Genomic DNA, 22,816 nt, shown 5'->3' with positions numbered 1-22,816 from the left:
CTCAGTAGCTGTGGTTTCCAAATCTACTAAATACTGATGCATCTTTCTCTATAGACTTGCTCATTTGATCACTTACTGTGTACCAGGTACTATTTCTGGGAGGTTGGGGGGAGGGCTCAGTGACAGCACCTCTCTCCCTTACTTGTCTGAACCAACTGAGAAATAAGACAAGAGCATCAGCATAAAGTGGCCAAAACATCGCTTTCATTTCTGGTAAGGCTGATGAAGCACATGGCTTATACAATATTTATGGGTAAGCAGAATTCCTGTTATTGAACCTCAGCTGAAGACTTGTCTATCCAGTCACAGAAAGCACTGGGTCTCCCCAGCCTCCTCACCAGGCAGCCAGTCCTTGTGGAATAGAATGAGTGTTCTCTGCTGGAAGTTTGCAGCCATGATAAAGAAAAGAGAATGGGGCCAGGCTCCTTTGTCCCTAGCTTACTAATCAACTTAGCCACCTCTCCTCCTCCAGGAAAGGCCTGGAGTGTTACACCGTGAAGGAGCTTCCTCCACATGGAAGAAATCATCCAGAGGGGGGAAGAGGTGTTTCCCCTGCTCAGCCATAAGCCACATGCTTTATCTTATTTGATTCCCACAACAAAACAATCAGTATTTACTGTTTACGTTTGATATTTTGTTCATCACATTTTTTGCATGAATTCTGAATTTTTTAAATATTGCATTAAAATATTATTCATTTTGAATACTGAGCTTTTTGGATCCCCTTAAATTTTGCACCTGAAGTGAATGCCTTACCTGCCTCACCCTTGTTCCAACCTTGAATTTAAAATAAATGGTGTTAAAAAAACAAGTTAAAAAACAACTTTTTCTTAATGAAATAATTATTAAATAAATTATCAGATAGTGATGTGCACGAAGTTGAGAAACAGGTTGTGTACAGGAAGTGATTGTGTGAATAACTTGAATGATCTCAGAAGACCTACCTAAGGGGATATTTAAGTTGCGATCTGAATGCCATGAAGAAGCCAGCACTGGGACATTTTGGTGAAAAGGACTCAAGATGGAAATGAACCTGGAATTTTCAAGGAACACACACACAAGGTTACTATGACTTAAATGTTGAGGTCATGGTAGGTGAGTGGTACAGTTGACCCTTGAACTGATCCCCTAGCAGTTGAAAATCCGCATATAACTTTTGACTTCCCCAAAACTTAACTAATAGTCTACTGTTTGCCAGAAGCCTTATCGATATAATATAAATAGTAGATTAACACAATTTTGTATATGTATTATATACTATATTCTTGGAATAATATGTAATTTTCATTTTTTTGGTATTTCTAGGCTATGTGGTTCCTCTTCAGGTTTTTTCTAATTGTCACACATCTCCAAAAAATTTTCCAATGTAGTTATTGAAAAAAAATCTGCATATAAGTGGACCCACACAGTTCAAACTCGTACTTGCTTTGTATAGAGTATCAGGAAGGGGTCAAATTTTAGGACTGTAAGCCAAGTAAGGAGTTTGAATTTTATTCTGTGGGCTCAGGAAGCAACTGAAGGCTTTAAAGTAGGAAAGCAACATGATCTGATTGCTCTTTTAGATAATTCTCTTTGGCTGCCATGTCAAGGATGGGTTACAGGGGTGTAGATGGCAAAAGAGTAGTTATCAGGGGACCTGTCAGTGTTCCTAGTGTAAGATGACAGTGTCCTGGTCTAGGGTGATTATAATAAGGATGGAGAAAGGGGAGCAGGTTCAGGAATACTTTAGAAATAGAGTGGATTGGATCTGATGAGTTAATATGGGGGGATGAGGAAGAGAGAAAACAGGTGATTTCAGGTGGCTTAACTTGAGCAACTTGGTGGATTGCGCGGGGCCATTTACTGGAATGGAAAAGACTGGGAGATGAGCAAGTCAGGAAATGAATATGCAATCAAGTCTTCAATTTTGGGTATGTTGGCTTGGAAATGCCTGCTGGATACATGTTAAGTGAGCAACTGGTCTGAATTGAAGGAGCAGGAGGGAGGACAGGGCTGAAAATAGAGAATTGGGCGTCCATCAGTGCCTCGATAGATTTAACAGCATGGTAGAGCACACGTGAAGAGCGGGAGGTTGGTGATGGGGCCTTGGGAGCAGCTGTTGAAATAGGAGTGGAGAGGAAGGGAGAATATAAGTATGATGTCCCTGAAGGCAAGAGAAGAATGTGTCTTAAAAATGGCATGGGGGGAGGGGCACCTAGGTGGCTCAGTCACTTAAGCCTCTGCCTTCGGCTCAGGTTATGATCTCTGGGTCCTGGGATTGAGCCTGGGGTGGGGCTCCCTGCTCAGCAGAGAGTCTGCTTCTCCCTCCCCCTGCTCTTGTGCTCTCACTTGCATGCTCTCTTATTACTCTCTCCCTCTCAAATAAGTAAATAAAATCTTTTTAAAAAAATGGTATAAGGTACTGCTTTGAGAGCCACTGAGAGGTAGAGAAAAAAATCAGGGCAGATAAGTAACAAATGGCATTGGCAACATGGAAGTCACTGGTGACTTGACAAAGGCAACCTCCTTTGGTGTGAAGGGCACAAAAGCATCATGGAGGTCGAAGTGTAAAGTGATGATGTCGAAACAGTTGATTATCGTTCCCATTTTACAAGTGAAGAAACCGAGGCTTAGAATGGTTAACTATCTCATCCAAGGGCAAAGCCGGCGGGGTCAGATCCTGGACCCGGTGAGTCAAAGTTTGCTACAGGGATGTGCACGCTGTGCAAGAAATTTATGCAATTCTCTTCCAAACCGTAAAAACCAACGCTGCACTCAGAGAAGCCCTCGACTGAAAACATTCTTTCACGATGCCACTTCTTTTTAGATAAAAACGAGAGGGCCTGGCTTGGGCTAGAAAAAGGAATCTGGGGCTCTATGGCTTGCTCAGCTGGGCGAGAAGAACCGCCCCTTCTCCGCAGCCCGAGGCCAGCGCGGCTCACCGCGCCTGCGCGGGCCTGGGCGCGGCGGGGGCGGGGCGGGAGCGCGCGAGCTGGGGGCGGGAACGCGGAAGGGGCTGCAGCGCGGGGCGCCGACCGAGCTGGGGGCGGGGCTGGCCGCGAGTGTGCGGGGCGCGGGGTGACAGGTGTGGCGGCGGCCTCGCGGGACCCGGGGCGACGGCAGCGGCGGCGGCCTGAAGCCTGAGGGGCGGAGACGCGGCGGCGGCGGCGATGCTGGAGACCCTGCGCGAGCGGCTGCTGAGCGTGCAGCAGGATTTCACCTCCGGGTGGGTATACGGTGGGACGGAAAGGACCCGCGGGCTGGGCCGGGGCCCCCCGGACACTGCCTCCTACCCTCCTTCCTTTCCCCGCACCCCGGCCCCCGGGTCCCGTGCCGCGCTTCCCATCCCCGCCCCGCCGAGGAGAGGAACGAACTTTCCGGCGTCGGCCCGGCGGCACTAAGTAACTTAGGTCCCAGCCGGCCGGCTCCGCCTCGCGCCGCGGAGTGCGCGGGGGATGCCTGGGCCCCCGTCCCGGCGTCCGGGCGAGCGCGCCCTCCGCTTCCGCCGCCCGCGGGACGGGGGCCTGCGCCTCCGAGGCACCTGCTGCTCCGGCCTCGGGCTCCTGCGGCGCCACGGGGAGCCGGGCCCGCCGCCCCCTGCCCGGGCCGAAGGTCGCGGGCGCCGCAGCGCGCACTGCCGGTCCGCGTGCCGTCCCCGCTCCCTCGCGCGGCCCGCTCGCGGAACCCTGGGCGCTGCCGGCCGCCTCTTTCCCTCCCTTTTGTTTTCTCCCTCTGTCGGTGCGCCGGCTTCGGCGCCTTGGTGAAGAAATTCGTGGGGCTAGAAGAGCAACAGAACTACATCGACACTGCTCACAGCTAGCTGGTGGTTACAAGCGCAGACCAAGCGGTTCCCAAACTTGGCTTAGAGTCACCTGGGAATCTTGAACACTGCCGATCCCAGGTTGCCGCCCATGCCAATGATCAGCCTGGGGCCGGGGTTTTCAGGATTCCCCCAGCTGATTCCAGTGTGCCGGGAAGTTTGGGAACGACAGGCACGGGTTCTAGCGCCAGACTCCCAGGACTCTCATCTCTGCCACTAAGCAAGTGTGCTTTTGCAAGTCACTTGACTTGTCTTGCCTCGGTTTCCACAACTGTGCAGAGGTGATAAAGATGGTACTAACAGGGTTGTGAAGATTAATGAATGAACATGTAAAACACAACGTGTAGAATGGTAAGCACCGTGTCATCTATTACTAGTTAGTGCTTAATTCATTTTAATTTTTTCATTTCTTCAGAAAAGGTGTCACCTTCATAAAGAGTCTGTTACCTTATCGTACAAATCCTTTGGAGAATTTCTGAATGAGGACATCTCGATCATAGGGTTTTAACTTTTCAATGAGAGATGGGGCTAAGATTTTATCTTACGGGACAAAAATGTTTACATGGTTTGCCTTTTGGGTGCTGAGGATTTGGGGCAGATACTTGAGCACTTACCCCACGTAAATCGTTTTTGATAGTTTTTGGTTTGGAGTTCTTAAGGATATGATAGATGCTCTGGGAGTTGCTCATTTATGGGGTTTTTTTTTTTTTTGCATGCTTGCAATTTTTTTCCCCATTTAAATTGAAAAAGTAACTTCAGGGTGTAAATTATGGAAGAATTTTGGTGGGATACTGGAATAGTCTGCTTGGAGCATGAGAGTGGTCATGGATAAACCCACCTGGTACACCCCTGTTATCATTACTTTCAACCACTTCTTTGACTTGAGGCATAACAGTCCAGCTTCTGGTAGTTACTGAAACTCTGGGTTGTGTAGTTGCCTCAGAACTCATTCATACTTATGATCTTTGCTTAATTAAGAAGGTTAAACTTACCTAGGAATGTGGACTCTGGACCCAGACCATCCTGGGAGATCTGGACAACCTGAATTTAGGGTTTAGTTAGGAAGAGACTTGGGGGATCTGGTTAGAATCCCTTGGAAACTGACTTGACTTCTGGACGATATCACAGACTGGAGCCACTTTGAGATTACACATCCTGAGAGGGCTTTTAGTCCATTTAGACACTTGATTGGCTCCCTCCTGTACTGGTCACTCTCAACTGACAAACACTGGTCACTGTGTGCCATTTAGCCTGTTACCTGGCAGAGAAAGAACTCCTCTCCAGGGGAGGTCTGTCATGCAGCTGACTGGTGGCTCTAAACTCAGATGTTCACTTTTGTCCAGTTCACTAATTCCTGTGCGACCCTTACCGAGAAAGAATCCTCTTCATTCATTTTAGTAAACACTCTGTATTCAGCTTGAGATCAACCTATTTTACATAATCGAATATTTTGCCTTGCTGAGGAAAGATGAAATTAAACACAGCGGTCGTGTATATTGTGTGAAGGCTGGGAGGGATTCAGAGGTGAAAGTGACACAGCCCTCACCTCCTAGAACTATCCCACTGTACCTGACTTACCTTGCAACTGTTCTAAAGCTTCCAGTGTTGGGTTGCCCGAGGGAATGAGTAGAAGGAAGGCCTAGTGGGTTTTTGTGTTCCTTCAGTTTTGTTTTTTTTTTTAAGTAGGAGAGGATTAGCTTTATCAGTCTCCCAAGGGAATGTCACAGTAGTGATAAAAGCATGTCTGATGAACACAATGAATTTCCACGTTCCAGTCAGACTTAAAAAAAATGCAACTTAAGATCAGTTAAGGACAGTGGCCAGAGATGCTGGTGACCTGTGGGGTGGGTGCGGACTCTAAATTGTCCATGGACTTGGGGTCTTTTTCATAAATTTTTTTTTTACAGGTTTTATTTATTAGAGAGTGCACAAACGGGGCAGAGGGAGAGGGAGAAGCAGACTCCTCCCCGCTGAGCAGGGTGCCTGATGTGGGGCTGGATCCCAGGACTCTGGGATCATGACCTGAGCCAAAGGCAGACGCTTAATCAACTGAGCCACCGAGGTGCCCCTTTGTAAATTTTTACTCTTACAATAACAGTTAAGTCAAAATTGAGATAAACCTGGAGATTATATCATGTTCTTTGTGACTTAAGTGGGTGGCTGGCTGGCCCAGGTGACTACAGGAGTGAGGTTCTGGGCCTCACCCTTCTGCCCTCACCCTAAGTGAGTCCTAATTTCATTTGACTTAACTCAAAACTCTTAGAGCCTTTTGGGGAACTCACACAGAACATGTACTTTTTAGGGATTGACTTGAGCTCCGAGGGAAACTTTGGGATATACTGAAGCACATACTTCAAATCCACTCTGGTGTTTGGTTTTTGGCTTTTGAGCAATTACGACCAAAAGCCTCAGGAATGAAATAGTCAGGAATGCAGAACCCTCAGGGAACTGATAATCAGATTTACTGAAGGTTTATAGCTGCCTGTCACCGACTGGTATTTTCCTGTTTATAATGCTCTGGGTTCTTGTGGGTAGGGATAGAAACACACCGGTCACTGTGTACCATTTAGCTTGTTCCCTGGCAGAGAAAGAACTCTTCAGGTAAGCTCTGTCTTGGCGGGAGGCAGAGTATCTAGAAGGCCATAAGAACTGTCGCAAACAGTAAAGCAGGTTAAGGGGGCTGGGGGGTGAGGTGATTGCTACTTTATACCGGGTGGTCCTGGCATATTTTTAGGTTGACTGAGTCTTTGAAGGTTTTTGTGGAGGGAGAAGCATGAGCCTGTGTTTCTGGAAGAAATTTGAGAGGCCATGTGATGGGAGGGCTGGACATGTGGAACAGGGAGAGTATTTAGGAGAGTATTTAGGCTATAATTATGGTCCAGGGGAGCGATGATAGGGTGGTGCTGGTAGCAATTTCACAAGGGAATGGATGTGACAGGCACGGGGTGAATTTGTAAACAGTGAGATGTAGAAAGGGAAAAAGGTAGGGAAATTCAGGATGTTAACTTTGGAGTATCTTAGATAAATGATGTTATTTAGAAACAGAAGAATTTCAGAATAGTTTTGAAAGAGAAGCGGTTGACAGTGAATTTGTTGTGTGAGGTCACTTATGCTTGACCTCAAGAAGCAATTGGAAATGTAAGAAAGCCTCAGGGAACAGGTCAGCACTGACAGGTGTAGTTGGGGTTAATTAGGATAGAGTTTACATTCCTCTCCCTTTCCTAAGTTTGTGCAGCTTTTGTGTGACTCTCAGGCTCCAGAACTGAGGGGTCATGTGTAGTTTTTTTTTTTTTTAAGATTTATTTATTTAGTTAGAGCCAGGACATGAGCCGGGGGAGGGGCAGAGGGAGGGAGAGAGAGAGAATCTTAAGCAGGCTCCATGCCCGGCACAGAGCCCGAGGCGGGGCTCGATCTCAGGGCCCTGAGATCATGCCTTGGAAATCAGGAGTCAGATGCTCAACTGACCTAGCCACCCAGGTGCCCCACATCATGTGTACTTTTAAGTGTGATCCATGCTGTTTTTCCATGATCTTGTTTTTCTTTTTTTTAAGATTTTATTTATTTGATAGAGAGAGACACAGCGGGAGAGGGAACACAAGCAGGGGGGTAGGGGAGGGAGAAACAGGCTTCTTGCTGAGCAGGGAGCCCGATGTGGGGCTCGATCCCAGGACCCTGGGACCATGACCTAAGCCGAAGGCGGACGCTTAACGACTGAGCCATCCAGGCGCCCCACGTGATCTTTTTAAAGGAAAAAAAATGAACAGTCACGGAAAAATAGAATAGATTGGATTTGTATTTGTAAGGAGAATTTAAAGTCAGAATAACGGAGACACGAACATGGTTAAAGGAATTGAACCTTAACGACAAAATATACTCATTAATATGTTTTTGTGGTGTTTTCAGGTGCTAAATCACCTGAATCAGGTGATCCAGCAATCATCCTGAGCTTTCGTAATAGCTGATGAGGTTAGCGGAGTAGGAAATTGAAGCACAAATAAATGCCATTAAGGTCACCCCGTGAGCTTGAGTCAGCTAGAGAAAGCACATTTTCTGCTCATTCATTATAGTGCTCCATATGTCATTCTGTTTATCTACTTCTTTTTAAACTTGTTGTGGAGGCAGTTTTGCCAATCGCCTCCATGTCTTAGGAGGATGCCCCCATTTTAATATTTTCTGCAAAGCCTAAAAAAAATAAATGTGCTTGTGTCAAATCAAGGTAAGTCTTTGGAACAATCTGAAAATAAATTGTTGAAGTGTTAGGACAAATTTGAGGTTTAGTGCTTTGAACTCAAAAGTGTGTTTTAGTTGCTTTTGGTAGAAGATAATGAGGTGCGGGCGCCTGGGTGGCTCAGATGGTTAAGCGTCTGCCTTCGGCTCAGGTCATGATCCCAGGGTCCTGGGATCGAGTCCCGCATCGGGCTCCCTGCTCCTTGGGAGCCTGCTTCTCCCTCTGCTTCTCTCTCTCTCTGCTCCTCTGTCTCTCATGAATAAATAACTAAAATCTTAAAAAAAAAAAAAAAGAAGATAATGAGGTGCTCACTTAAGTCTAAATTGATGGAGTCAGAGCAGCGCTCATGTCTTCCTGGGGCTTGTGTGGGATTAGGAAGAAGACTGGGAATGGTGGGGAAGCTGTTTCTAGGAACTGGTGCATTCAGGAACCTCTACTTTATTTCACCGTGGCCCGATAACGTACATAGTTTCTTACCTTTCTTGGCGGAGATAATTCTTAGACTTTTCATGTGAGTTAGCTCTGTGTACAGAATGCTGACAAAGTCGTTATTTGGAATTTTATTTAATTCCTGTGACAGATCATTACGGTCAATATAATACCACCATTTTATGGTTGAGGAAACTGAGGTATTACACCCAAATCAGTATTTCCTTCTTAGTGAATCATGACATAGTGTGTGTGTGGGTATATACACACACACCTGACCTTATTTTTTTCAACTCAAAGTAAGAATAATAGTCCTTGTGACCCTTTCTGTGTTTTCTCTCCTCAGCCTTCTTCACTGTTTCCCACATCCTTCCAGCTACTTTGTTTTCTCCATCAGTTTCTGTTCTGAATTTTGGCACAGGGATGATTTATGTAGAGAAGGTGTGATGAGAAGAGACGAATGTCTCAAAGACTGTGTTTGTTACAAAAATGTGTTTATAAAGTTTCAAACATATAAAAAATAGAATCACACAATGAACGCCATATATCCGTGATTCAGATCCAACAACTGTCAACTATCACCACATTTGCTTTTGCCTCTCCCGTAGTTATAAAAGTAATCTCAGATTTGTCTGTTACATCTCTCCTACATCAGTTTGCACCCCTAAAAAAAAGAGACATTACATAAATGTAATGCCAACATCATACTTAACAGAATTAACACTAATTCTTTGATATTATCAATTATCCAGTCCATAATCAAATTTCCTCGTTCTTAGAAATGTCTTTTTACAGTTGATTTGTTCAAATCCAGATCAAATAAGTTCCACACATTACATCTGGTTAAGGACCAATTTTAAAGCAGATGGCTGTTAAGGAGCCACATGGAGCTCTCATTGACCCTTCCAATAATTTTATTTTCTGCTCCCTGTGGTATTCCTTCTTTCTTTTTTATTCTAATTTTTTCTGTCTTTTTAGGGGGGTGTGGAAGAACACCCCAAATTTGATATATTACAATTGAAAAAGTGAAAGTTTATTTCAGAAGTAAATATTTGAGATACCAACCTCCAGATTTGCCAGACCATATAATAACAATGGTCCAAAAAGGATCTTAACACAGTTCTCTTGCAGTATCCTTGTATACCTAACTATATGGAATTGTCCTGAGTCACTAAAAATATTACTAAAATCATTTTGAGTGTACCACTGTGTATAACTGTCCTAGTATAATTCTACCTGGGATGTCACGACTAAGTGCCTTTCTCAAATTTTGGAGTGGAGGTGATAGAGTGTGACTGTCGAAATAACTTTTCCTAGTTGTTGTGTAATCTTAAACTGGATTTACTAGTTGCCAAGGTGAAGCTTGGAAATTTATATTGTTTTTCCTTTTTTTTTTTAAAGATTTTATTTATTGAGAGAGAGAGAGAGAGAGTGAGAGAGAGAATGAGCAGGGGGGAGAGGGAGAACCAGGCTCCCCACCAAGCAGGGAGCCTGACGTGGGGCTCAATCCCAGGACTCTGGGATCATGACCTGAGCCGAAGGCAGACGTTTAACCGCCTAAGCCACCCAGGTGCCCCGAAATTTATATTGTTTCTCTAGGACAGTTCAGACTTTTTAAATACAACTCCTGACTCATGAGAGAGAGAAACATGAGTTTATTAAAGAGATTGCAGAGTCTTTTTAACAACAAAGAGAAGTTCATCTCATCAGTATTTCAGTTTTGAAAAACAACATAGAGTAATGTAAAAATTTTTGTATGAACTGGCATTCCAGTTTGTTTTTAAAAAAAAAAAAAAGTTCCTTTCTGGTGGTTAGCCAGGCATTATAGACGAAAAAGATGGAGTCCTAGGTCCGGGCTGGCACATAGAGGCACAGGCTTGGGGGCGCACATAGGAGAGTCGGCTTACAGAGTAGGCGGTTTCTGGCTGATAGAGCAGTCAAGTGCCTTGAGAAACAGGCACCTGTTTCTCGTTTTACCGAAGGCTTGTTAGGGGCTAGTCGGGGTACCGTGGCCTGCGTTTCAGACTTGACTTAGAAACGAAGATTTATTGAAGTAACCACATGAAGAAGAACATTTACAGCAATACCTCATTTGATACGAGAGTGGGCTCATAATGTAGCACTCGCTTTTTGACAACCTCTATTATATGGTAGAGTCGACAGCCAAAAGAAGGTGAAAATGGCCCAGTGAGGCAAAAATAAACTGTACAAAGTCTTTGAACTTCGTATGATATATAGAGGAGCCTATTTATTTTTTTCTGTGCATCTCTAGCCCATGTATCTGTTTTCTAGCCCAGTAATTTAAAAAAGCCAATAATAGGGAAGAGGCTGCAGTTAAGTAGCTAGTAGAAGCAGTGAGTTATCGCTGATAATCAAATGACCAGTGGTGGAGATGGGAAATTTATTAAAAAAAAAATAGACGCAGGATTCCAAACAAACTCAGATCACCATAGATTGGTTTCAGGTTGGCAAATGAAAAGGCATTCCTAGCTCAAACATCTGAGGTGATTGTTTTGCCACAAAATGTGATCAGTGGTATTCATAAGAATGACCTGGAGTTAGCAGAAAATGTTAAATAGACTGTACCAAGTCCTCTTTAATGAAAAAGGTTTGTAATATATTTTAGAAAGCTTTTGATCAGTGTCTAAAATTTCACAAAATGGTACTTCAAGAGCTTTGAGTGCCTGCTATCATATCTATTTTATTAAAATGTGCCACTTGGATATCTTTGTTGCCTACCAAATTCACCTATGTGGATCACTTCTTTTTCTAATAATACCAGGTAAATGACATTTCTCTAGTCCAGTCAGACTTAGGAATTGTTTCTAAAAAAGGGATTGCGGCTAGAAAAAATATAAAGATGTTTGCTACAAATGTTGTCTTTGGGGTGTCTGACATACAGTAAACACTCAAATACTTGTCTGTAGAGGTGCTTAATTCTTACTAAAATAATTAGCTCATCTGATCTAAAATTTTAAGAACTGTGAAATTCATGGTTGAAAAAATCTCTTAAGCTGTAAAAATATGATATTTTATAATTGTTGAATTATAGGCTGAAGACTTTAAGTGACAAGTCAAGAGAAGCTAAAGTAAAAAGCAAACCAAGGTAAGCCTGTGCTAAGATTTAATTTACTGTGACTTAAATTTCACATAGCATTCGGCTCTAGTTATAGTAGTATGATTACTTTAGTGGATTTTACATCTGTTAAGTGCACTTGACTACAAAGCAATCTGATTATAAATTGTGTAACACTGGAAAATTTTCTGAGAAAATTATGAAATGGCTGAAAGGGACATGGTGAGGGGTAGTTGTTTTATTCTAGGACAACCAGTGGTTATTGTTTGATCACAGTTAATCATTTTGTATATTAAGCATTAGTAAAAGTCCTGCATTATTGAGAAGCAGATTAATAATGAAACAGTACTTGGCAAGTGAGCCTCCGGAGCTGTGTTACCTGTTTTATATAAAAACACACCAGTGTTGTGCAACTTTTTCATTTTCATTTTTTTTTAGTAGGTAAAACATGACCAAATTTCACTTTAAACCTAGAGATTATGAGCTTTTAAAAAAAATTCTTATCTAGCATGTTATCAAGGTATTCATCATATTTGCTAAAAATAATTTGTAGGGTAGTGATGGATGATAGTATATTACAGTATTTGAATTGTGAAATAAAACAATACATTTCTCTGAAAGTTTAGGTAAATTGTCAGTAATTTAAAAATATTCCACATTACAATTGACAGTGTCAAAATTCTCATATGTAGCTTTTTTTAAGTTGGCCTAAATTGGAAGCAATTTTAATAAGTGGTTTTTTTTTTGGTTTTTTTTTTGGCAGGACTGTTCCATGTTTGCCAAAGTACTCTGCTGGTCTAGAATTACTTAGCAGGTAAGTGTTTCCATTTAAATAAGAAAATTATGCTTTTGACTATTGTCTAAAAATATTTTATAATTTTATAGGTAGAAACCTTAAAACAACTAAATTTTACCTAAACATAGTGATTAGAAATTATTAATTTATTCATTTCCCTGAGGGGTTTTTACTTTTCATTGATTAATGCAAAGTCCATTCAGACTTTGAGCAGATTGATCACTATTGTATTTGCTAGTCAGTACTTTATTATGTGTATTTATGTTTACGGTTTTTCTGTTGAAAGAAAATTGATTTTTGAATTTAAGTCCTTGATAATTCTGATTTTTAATTTTATGCCATTTCTTCTCTACTCCCCTCCTATTGGCATGCAGATTAATATTAAAATACATGATTTTCTTATATGTGGCAACAAAAGCATAAGCAACAAAAGAAAAAATAAATTGGACTCGATCAAAATTAAAAACCTTTGTACTTCATAGAACCCATCAAGAAAGTGGAACAGCAATCCACAGAATGGGAGAAAATATTTGCAAATCATTTTTCTGCCGAGGGACTTGAATCTAGAGTATATAAAGAACTTTTATAACTCAGCGATAAAAAGACCCAGTGAAGAATAGGCAAAGGATTTGAATAGATATTTCTCTCAAGAAGATATAAATAGCCAATAGTCACATGAAAAGATGCTCAACACCTTTGTGGATGCTATCGAGACCACAGTGAGATACCACTTCACACCCTCTAGTCTGGCTGTAATCAGAAACAGACAATGACAAGCGTTGAGCACATGGAGAAATAACACCCTTTTGCAGTGCTTGTAGGGATATAAAATGGTGCGGCTGCTGTGGAAAACAGTTTGGTAGTTTCTTAAAAAGTTAAATGTAGAATTACTGTGTGACCTGGCAATTTCACACCAAGAGAAATGAAAATATACGTCCACATGGAAACTTGTACACCAATGTGCATAGCAGCATTATTCACAATAGCCAGAAAGTAGAAACAGCACCAGTATTCACCAACTGATGAGTGTATATTCAGCCACAGAAAGGAACGGAGCACTGGTGCATGCTGCAAGGTGGATGACACCCCAGAACCCAACACAACGGACACGTAGTACATGATTCCATTTCTGTGAAATGTCTAGAATAGGCAAATCCATAGAGATGGAAAGTAGATGAGTAGTTGCCACGGATTGGAGGAGAGAGGGTAATGAGTATGGGGTTTCTCTTTGGGGTGATGACAATGATTTGGAATTAGATGGTAGTGATAGTTGCCCGACTCTGAATATACTAGAAACTACTGGATGAGACACTTTAAAAGGGTGTATTTTATGGTGTGCAAATTACCTTAATGTAGCTGTTATAAAAATATATAGCTTAAGTATGTTATATGCAGTTCTGAACTTAATAGTGAGCCCTCTGACAGATCTGTGCTGAAGATGTGTGCAGGAGAAGATAGGCTCCTTCTCCGGAGCTGCATTTATGATGACACGGTCACCTATGCCCACAGTTTGCTTTTTCTTTTCTAGCTCTTTCCTGGCTTTCTTTTTATGGTTGCTAAATCTAGAGTTTTTTTTTCTTTTTTGAAATGAAAAGTGCTTAATTTGATACCAGTTTCCTTCTTGGTTTTGTTGAGTGAAGAGCGTAAGTGAACATGAAAGAAGGTATTGTAAATATCAGTGGTGTACTGTTTACATTTTATCATTATTTTTTTTAAACTAGTGATTTAGTTGAATGGACTTCATTGAAAGATTTAGATGGGTAGACTTTCCTGTGTGGTAGTTGTTTGAAGATGTCTATAATATGTCCGTTCATTGCCCTGAAACACAGTTTTTTTCTCTTTGGAGCTAATGTTAAGTGGAGGAAAGACCATTTTAAATAGCAGATCTCTAAATTATAATGTTTTTAATTGTTAAAAATTGTGATAAAATACACGTAACATGAAATTTACCATCTTAACCATTTTTAAGTGTGCATTTTGGTAGATGGTTTTTTTTTTTGCTTCTACAAAAAAAGTCATTGGAATTTTGATAGAGATGGCATTAAATATTTATAGATTACTTTGTGTATTATTGACAACATCTCAATGATATAGTCTTCCAATCCATGAACATGGGATATCTTTCTATTTACATCTTCTTTAATTTCTTTCAGCAGTTTTGTAGTTTTCATCATACTAGTCTTTCATGTCTTTTGTTAAATCCTAAATTTTTTTAATGCTTTTATAAATGTAGTTTTTAAATTTCTTTTTTGAATTTTCATTGTTAGTATATGAAAATACAACTGACTTTGTGTGTTGATTTTATATTCTGCTACTTTGCTGAATTTGTTTTTTAGTTCTAACAGGGTTTGTTTCTGTGGAATCCCTACGCTTTTCTACATGTAAGATTATATCACTGGCAAACATAATTTTACTTCTTTCTTTCCAATTTGATACCTTTTCTTTCTTTTACTTGCCTAATTGCCCTGGTTAGATCTTCCAGTACTATGTTGAATAGAATTAGCAAAAGCAGGCATCTTTGTCTGTTTCTGATCTGAGAGGAGAAGCTTTCAATTTTTTTCCACCAAGTATGATGTTAGCTGTGGGTTTTTATATATGATTTTTATTATGTTGACATAGTTTCCTTTTATTCCTTGTTTTTTGAGTTTTAATCTGAGTTTATGAAAGTGTGTTTTGTCAAATGCTTTTTCAGCATCAATTATGTATTTTTCCCATTCATTTTGTTAATGTGGTATATTACATTGATTGGTTTTCATATATGAAATCATTTTTGAATTCTAGAAAAAAATCCTTATAGGTCATGGTATATATCCTTTGAATATGCTGCTGAATTCAGTTTGCTATATTTTATTGAGGATTTTTACATCAGTGTTCATAAAGGATATTGGTCTGTAGTTTTCTTGGTCTGTGTCTTTGGCTTAGGTATCAGGGCAGTGCTGGCCTAGAATGAATTAGGGAGTGTTCCCTCCTCCGGTTTTTTTTGAAGAATTTGAGACAGTTGTTTTTTTAATGTTTGGCAGAATTCATCAGTGCAGCCAGCAGGACCCAGGCTTTTCTTTTTTGGGGAGGTTTTTAAAATTTTTGTTTTCCAGTTTTATTAAGATATAATTGAGATATGTCACTGTATACGTTTAAGGTGTACAGTATAGTTGTTTGATTTACATGTTTTGTGAAATGATCACAATAAGTTAGCATTTATCATCTCATGGAGCTAAAACAAAAAGCAAAAACAAAAATTTTTTCCTGTGATGAGAATTCTTAACAGCTTTCATGTATGTCATACAGCAGTGTTACTCTAGTCATCATGTTGTACGTTACATTCCTAGTACTTACCTTATAACTGGAAGTTTATACCTTCTGACCGCCTTCCTCCAGTACCCTCTCCCTCCACTCTCTGCCTCTGGTAACCACACATCTGATCTCTTTTTCTGAATTTGGAATTTTTTTTTTTTATTCCACATATAGGTGAGATCACAGAGTATTTGTCTTTCTCTTTCTGATGTATTTCACTTAAGCATAATACCCTCAAAGTCCATCCATGTTGCCACAAATGGCAAGATTTCCTCATTTTTTGTGGTTGAGTAAGATTCCATGTATGTGTATGCACCATTCATCCATCAGTGGATGCCCAAGTTGTTTCTGTGTCTTGACTATTATAAATAATGCTGCTATGAACATCGGGGTGCAGATATCTTTTTGAGTTAGTGTTTTGTTTCCTTTGGTTAAATACCTAGAAGTGGGTTTGCTGGATCATATGGTAGTTCTGTTTTTAATTTTTTAAGGATCCTCCATTATGTTTTCCATAGTGTCTGTACTTGTTTACAGTCCCACCAACAGTGCACCAAGGGTTCCTTTTTCTCAACATACTCACCAGCATTTGTTACATCTTTTTGATGATGGCCATTTTAACAGGTGGGAGGTGGTATAGTTCATTGTGGTTTTGATGATTTGCATTTCCACGATAATTAGGATATTGAGCATCTTTTCATATACCTGTTGGCCATTCATCTATCTTTGGGGAACTGTGTAGTGAGGTCTTTTGTACATTTTTAAAAATTGGATTATTTGGGGGGTTTTTTTGGTATTGAATTGTATATGTTCCTTATATATTTTGGATATTAACCTTTTATCAGATGCATGGTTTGCAGATATTTTTTCCCCATTCTTTAGTCTCTTTTCACTTTATTTCTTTTGCTCTGCAGAAGCTTTTTAATTTGATACAGTCCCACTTCTTTTTGTTGCTTGTTCTTTAGGTGTCATGTCCAAAAAAATCATTGCCAAGACCCATGTCGTGGAACTTTTTTTTCTTCTAGGAATTTAATGGTTTCAGGTCTTATGTTTTCTTCTAGGAATTTAATGGTTTCAGATCTTATGTTTAAGTCTTTAATCCAATTTGACTTAATTTTTGGGAGAGGTATAATATAGGGGCATAGTTCCATTATTTTACATGTGAATATCCCATTTTCCCAGAACCATTTATTGAAGAGACTCTCTTTTCCAGTGAGTATTCTTGGCTCCCTTGTCAAATGTTAGTTGACCACATATGCTTAGGTTATTCTGGACTTTCTATTCTGTTCCATTGATCTATTCATTTTTATGCCAGTTTCATACTGTTTGGATTACTGTAGCTCTGTGGTATAGCTTGAAATCTGAAAATGTGATGCCTCACTCTTTATTCTTGTTTATTAGGATTGCTTTGGCTATTTGGGGTCTTTGTAGTTCCATATAAATTTTAGATGGGTTTTTGTACTTCTGTTAAAAAAAAAAAAAAAGCCACTGGAATCTTGATAGGGATTGCATTGAATATATGGATGGTTTTTGGTAATATTGACGTTTTAACAATATTCTTCCAGTCCATGAATGTGGGATACCTTTCTATTTATTTTTCATCTTCGATTTCTTAAATCATTGTCTTACAACTTTCAGAGTAGAGATCTTTCCGCTTCTGGGTTACGGTGATTCCCAACTATTTTATTGTTTTCGATGCTATTGTAAATGGGATCGTTTTATTTTTCACATAATTTATTGTTAGTTTATAGACATGCTACCGATTTTTGTATGTTAATTTTGTGTCCTTCAGCTTTATTGTGTTTGTTGATTAGATCTAACAGTTCTTTTTCTTGTGGAGTCTTCAGGATTTTCTATGTATAAAATTACATCATCTGCAGATAGAGATAGTTCTACTTCCTTTCCACTTCTGATGCCTTTTATTTCATTTTCTTCTCTGCTCTGGCAAGGAGTTCTTACTACTGTGTTGAATAGGAGTGGTGAGATTGGGGGGCGCCTGGGTAGCTCAGTCGTTAAGCGTCTGCCTTCGGCTCAAGTCATGATCCCAGGGTACTGGGATCGAGCCCCACATCAGACTCCCTGCTCGGCGGAAGGCCAGCTTCTCCCTCTCCCACTCCCCTGCTTGTGTTCCCTCTCTCGCTGTGTCTCTCTCTGTCAAATAAATAAATAAAATCTAAAAAAACAAACAAAAAAAAGGAGTGGTGAGATTGGGCACCAGAAAAACTTTCAAAGTTTCACCATTGAGTATGGTGTTAGCCGTGAGCTTATATAAGGCTTTTATTATGTTGAGTTATGCTCCTTTTATACTTAATTTAAGATTTTTTTTTTATCATGAGCAGATGTTGAATTTTGTTAGATGCCTTTTCTCTCAAAGGACTTTTTTTTTGGTCTTTCTATAAATGTGCATCACCTTGATTTACTGATGTTGAATCATCCTTTCATCCCAGATATAAATCCCACTTGATCATGGTGAATGATTCTTTTAATGTGCTGCTGAATTTGACTTGCTAGTATTTTATTGAGAGTTTTTGCATCTATATTCATCAGGAATATTGGTCTGTAGTTTTTCTTTTCTGATATTGTCCTTTACTGGCTTTGGTTGCAGAGTCTACTAGCCTCCTAAAATGAGTTTGGGAGTGTTCCTCTTCATTTTTTGGAAGAGTTTGAGAATGATTGTCATTAATTCTTCTTGAGATGTTTGGTAAAATTCACCAGTGAAGGCATCTCATCCTGGCTTTCCTTCATTGGGAGATTTTTGATTACTGATTCAATCTCCTTACTGGTAATTGTTATTCAAACTTTTTGTTTCTTCCTCATTCCATTTTGGTAGTCTGTATGTTTCTAAGAATTTTTCCATTTCCTCTAGGTTGTCCAATTTGTTGGTGTATAGTTGTTCATAACAGCCTGTTACAATCCTTTGTATTTTGTGGTGTCAATTATAATGTCTTCTTTTCCATTTGTAATTTTGATTTGGGTCCTCTTTTTTTCTGTGGTTAGTCTAGCTAAAGTTTTGTCAGTTGTGTTTTGTCTTTTCACAGAATCAACTTTTAGTTTGGTTAATCTTTTCTATTGTTTTCCTATTCTCCATTTCATTTATTTTTTCTCTAATCTTTTTTATTTCCTTCCTTCTGCTAATGTTGGCATCAGTTGTTTTTTTTTTCCCCTAGTTTCTTAAAGTGTAGTTAGGTTGTTTATTTGGGATCTTTCTTCTTAACATAGGCATTTGTTATGAACTTCCCTTTTAAAACTGTATTCCATAAGTTTTGGTATGTTGTATTTCCATTGTCATTTTGTTTCAAAATACATTTTTATTTCCTGTTTAATTTCTTCTTTGATTTATTATTGTTCAGGAGTGAGATTTTCAATGACAGATGCAGTCTCCTTACTAGTTATCAGATTTTCGATTTCTTTGGGATTCAGTCTTGGTAGGTTTTGTTTTTCTAGGAATTTGTCTATTTCTTTTTATTATTATTTTTGAAGATTTTATTTATTCACTTGAGAGAGCATGCATGTGAGCACAAGTTGGGGGGGAGGGACAGAAGATGAGGGAGGGGGAGGAACAGACTCCCTGCTGAGCAGGGAGCCCTAAGTGGAGCACGATCCCAGGACCCTGGGATCATGACCTGAGCCAAAGGCAGACGCCCAACCAACTGAGCCACCCAGGCGCCCTGGAATTTGTCTGTTTCATCTGGATATCTAATTTTTTGGTGTACAGTTACTCATAGTACTCTCATAATCCTTTTTATTCCTGTAAAATTGGTAATGTCCCCGCTTTTGTTTCTAATTTTGAGTCTTCTCTTTTTTTTCCTTAGTCCACTTAAAGACTTAATTTTGTTAGCCTCTCTGAAGAACCAATTTTTGGTTTCATTGATTTTTCCAATATATTTATTTTCTATTTTATTTTTCTGCCCTAATGTTTATTTTTTTCTTCCTTCTGCTAGCTTTGGGTTCAGTTTGTTCTTTTTCTACTTCCTTAAGTTGTGGAAGTTAGGCTGTTGATTTGAGATCTTTCTTCTGTTTAAATGTAAGGTATTTATAGTTATAAATTTCACTCAAAGCCCTATTTTCCTGAGTCCCATAAGTTTTGGTATGTAGTGGTTTTATTTTCATTCATCTCTTAATATTCTCTGATTACCCTTATTTTTTCTTTGATGCATTGATTATTTCAAAGTATTTGTTTAATTTCCACAAATTTGTGAATTTTCCAGTTTTCCTTTTGTTGTTGATTTCAAACTTCATCCCATTGTGGTCAGAAAAAGATACTTCATATGATATCTCTCCCTCTTTTTGTTTAAAAAAATATATAGACTTTTTTAGTTCAGGCTTAGGTTAGCAAAATTGAGCAAAAGGTTCAGAGATTTCTCATTTACCCCCTTTAAAAAATCTATTGCGTGTTAATCTGTGGCCCAGCAGATGATCTATCCTGGAAAATCTCCCATGTGCACTTGAGAAGAATGTGTATTCTGCTGTTGTTGGGTAGAGTATATATCTCTTCTATCTAGTTGGTTTATTGTGGTGTTCAGGTCCTTGTTTATCTTTTGTCTGGTCATTTTAACCATTCATTATTGAGAGTGGAGTATGAAGTCTCTGTTATTGGAGAACGGTTTATTTCTCCCTTCAGTTCTGTCAATTAATGCTTTGCGTATTTTGAAGATTTTGTGTAAGAGTACAATTATGAAAACCAGGAAATTAACCCTGCTCCATAACCTACAGACCTCATTCAGATTTCATCAGCTATCCCATTAATGTCCTTATTTTGGGACCGGAATCCAATCTAGAATCATAGGTTATATTTAGTCACCGTACCTCCTTCATCTCCATTAATCTGGAACAGTTCCCGAATCTTTGTTTTTCATAACCTTGACATTTTTGAAGAGTACTTTTTTGTTATTTTTCAAATTACTGTTTTGCAAAATGCCCCTCAATTTGGGTTTACATGCCTTCCCCCCCCCCCCTCGTGATTAAAGTCAGTGGTTTTTTTTGGCAAGAATACCAGAAAGGCAATGGTGTATCCTCAGGGCATCACATAATAGACACATGATGTTTATATGTTTCATTACTGTGGATCACGTGGTTAGGGAAGTGTCTTCCCGGTTTCTACACTGCTGTACTGTTTCCCCCTTTTTAATTTAAGGAGATATTTGAGACTATGTAATAAATATGTTGTTTCTCTTCATAATTTCCCTCACTAATTTTAACATCTATTAGAATTCTTGCCTGAAACAATGATTGTCGTGTTTACCAAGTGGTGATATTTTAATCATTTTTTCTACAATTATTAATTGGAATTCTATAGGAGAATTCCCCCCTTCTCCCCCATTCATTTGTTCAGTTGTTTATTTAAATCACTGTGAACTCGTGGATGTTTGTTTTAGCCCTTAAGTTATAACCCATCACTACCATTATTTATTTTGTTGCTCAGATTGTCCCAGGTTTGGCCATTGGAAGCCCCTTCAAGTTTCTCCTATGTCCTTGTGACATGTCCCCATTATTTTTGAGTTATTTTTTTTTTTCTTAGGGCACCATAGGATGTTCCAGGTTTCAGTTTTAGATGGTATTTTTTTTTAATGTGTGGTTTGCATTTTGAATTATTTTTTGCTTTTTTTAGGTATGAAGATACATGGGCTGCACTTCACAGAAGAGCCAAGGAATGTGCAAGTGCTGGAGAGGTAAAGAACTGGCTAATCTTATACTTGTGGGAACAATATCTGTTTGCAGTGCTAAAGGCTAGTTTTTAAGGAATTACATTTGGGACTACATTAAAATATTTTACAGGATATCTGCAGTTGAATTTAGTAGTTGATTATGAAACTCCCTCAATTACATTTTTGTAATTTCTCTAAACTAAGCCTAAGATTAGTTAGGATTTAGAGAGTTTATGAGTTTTATTCTCAAGTCACAGGTAAATATCTGGCTCATCTAGGTACAATGTTTTGAATTTGAGATGCCTAAAGTCATTAATTTGCTTAACAAATAAATGTAAATGTTTCAGGGGTCATCCTCAGTTCACTCAGAAGAACAAACTATTTTTCTTTAAATTTTTTATTGTTATGTTAATCACCATACATTACATCATTAGTTTGTGATGTAGTGTTCCATGATTCATTGTTTGTGCATAAAACCCAGTGCTCCATGCAGAGCATGCCCTCTTTAATACCCAGCACCAGGCTAACCCATCCCCCCACCCCCTGCCCTCTAGAACCCTCAGTTTGTTTTTCAGAGTCCATCGTCTCTCATGAAGGAGAAACTATTTTTTAGCAGTATGTGTAGAGTGTATAATGAATACAAGTGACTTGTAATTAAAAGTATTCGGTACATGTACTGAAAGCTTTATTAGCCACGATCGAATACTCTGTGCTATTGATGTCAATCAAACTTCTTTCTAAAAATACTTCTGTGATTCTGACTTTTAATTAATTTAAACTGACTTTATCACTTACCTAAATCAGTGCAGCTGTAACAGTTACATATAGAGTTGAGTAATACATGTGATGAAAGTTAGACATTAGTGTTTCTCTTAGAAATTACTGAAAAGGGGGAATGTAGGTTTCTGGTAGTAAGGCAGACCAGGTACTTTGAAAAGCTCTGTAGCTATAAAACACTTAAATGCTGGATAGATTTTTTAAAAATTATTTAATGCATTAGGCTCACAAAAACTACAGGAGATCCTAAAGGGCCAAAAAAAAAGAAGAAAACAAAATAAAAAAAGAACAGGGAACTGAAATCAGAGTGGTTAAAAGAATCCTGTGGAAGCTGGGGTAAAATACTAAAATAAAAGCTTTCAAGATTTATGGAGAAAGGAGACTTTGTGGGGAACTGGATCTGAAGTCTTCTGCACAGAGCTCTTGAATCTTTGAAGTAGCTGCATCCCTACCTGAAGGTAGGAAGGAAAAAGCTCCCTATCTATAAAAAGAGGTAACATGGAAACCTCTCTGTCTTCATAACAACTTGGAATAAATACAGTCCCCTTTCTAGATTTATTTACTGTCGCCTTGGTCTCAGTTCAGTGTGGGGCTCAAATTTATACTTCATGCACGACTGAGGAACCACTGAATTAAGAATGAAAGAACCACAAATGACTTTGTTCTTTGACACCCAGCAGAAACAAACACAAATGCTACGTGGATAAAATTATGTAAACCTGGGCCCCTCAGTATTTCTACAGATTAATTTTCTACTACCCCTCTAAAAAAATTAACA

At 39.4% G+C, this 22,816-nt stretch overlaps 1 protein-coding gene across 1 annotated transcript in view; it reads left to right on the top strand.

Annotated features, from left to right (window-relative positions):
* Positions 1-3,013: 3,013 nt before the first annotated feature.
* The window catches only part of DTNBP1 (dystrobrevin binding protein 1), a 121,700-nt gene continuing 101,897 nt past the window's right edge, over positions 3,014-22,816 (top strand). Inside the window, exons 1-4 of the mRNA XM_027603922.2 lie at positions 3,014-3,205; positions 11,509-11,562; positions 12,296-12,346; positions 21,225-21,285. Coding sequence (XP_027459723.1) covers positions 3,150-3,205; positions 11,509-11,562; positions 12,296-12,346; positions 21,225-21,285 — 222 coding nt within the window. The 5' untranslated portion in view covers positions 3,014-3,149. The remainder of the gene's footprint in view (positions 3,206-11,508; positions 11,563-12,295; positions 12,347-21,224; positions 21,286-22,816) is intronic.

The sequence above is a fragment of the Zalophus californianus genome, chromosome 7 (assembly GCF_009762305.2).
Source record: "Zalophus californianus isolate mZalCal1 chromosome 7, mZalCal1.pri.v2, whole genome shotgun sequence".
Taxonomy (NCBI): domain Eukaryota; kingdom Metazoa; phylum Chordata; class Mammalia; order Carnivora; family Otariidae; genus Zalophus; species Zalophus californianus.
This window is presented reverse-complemented; position numbering and strand designations above follow the sequence as displayed.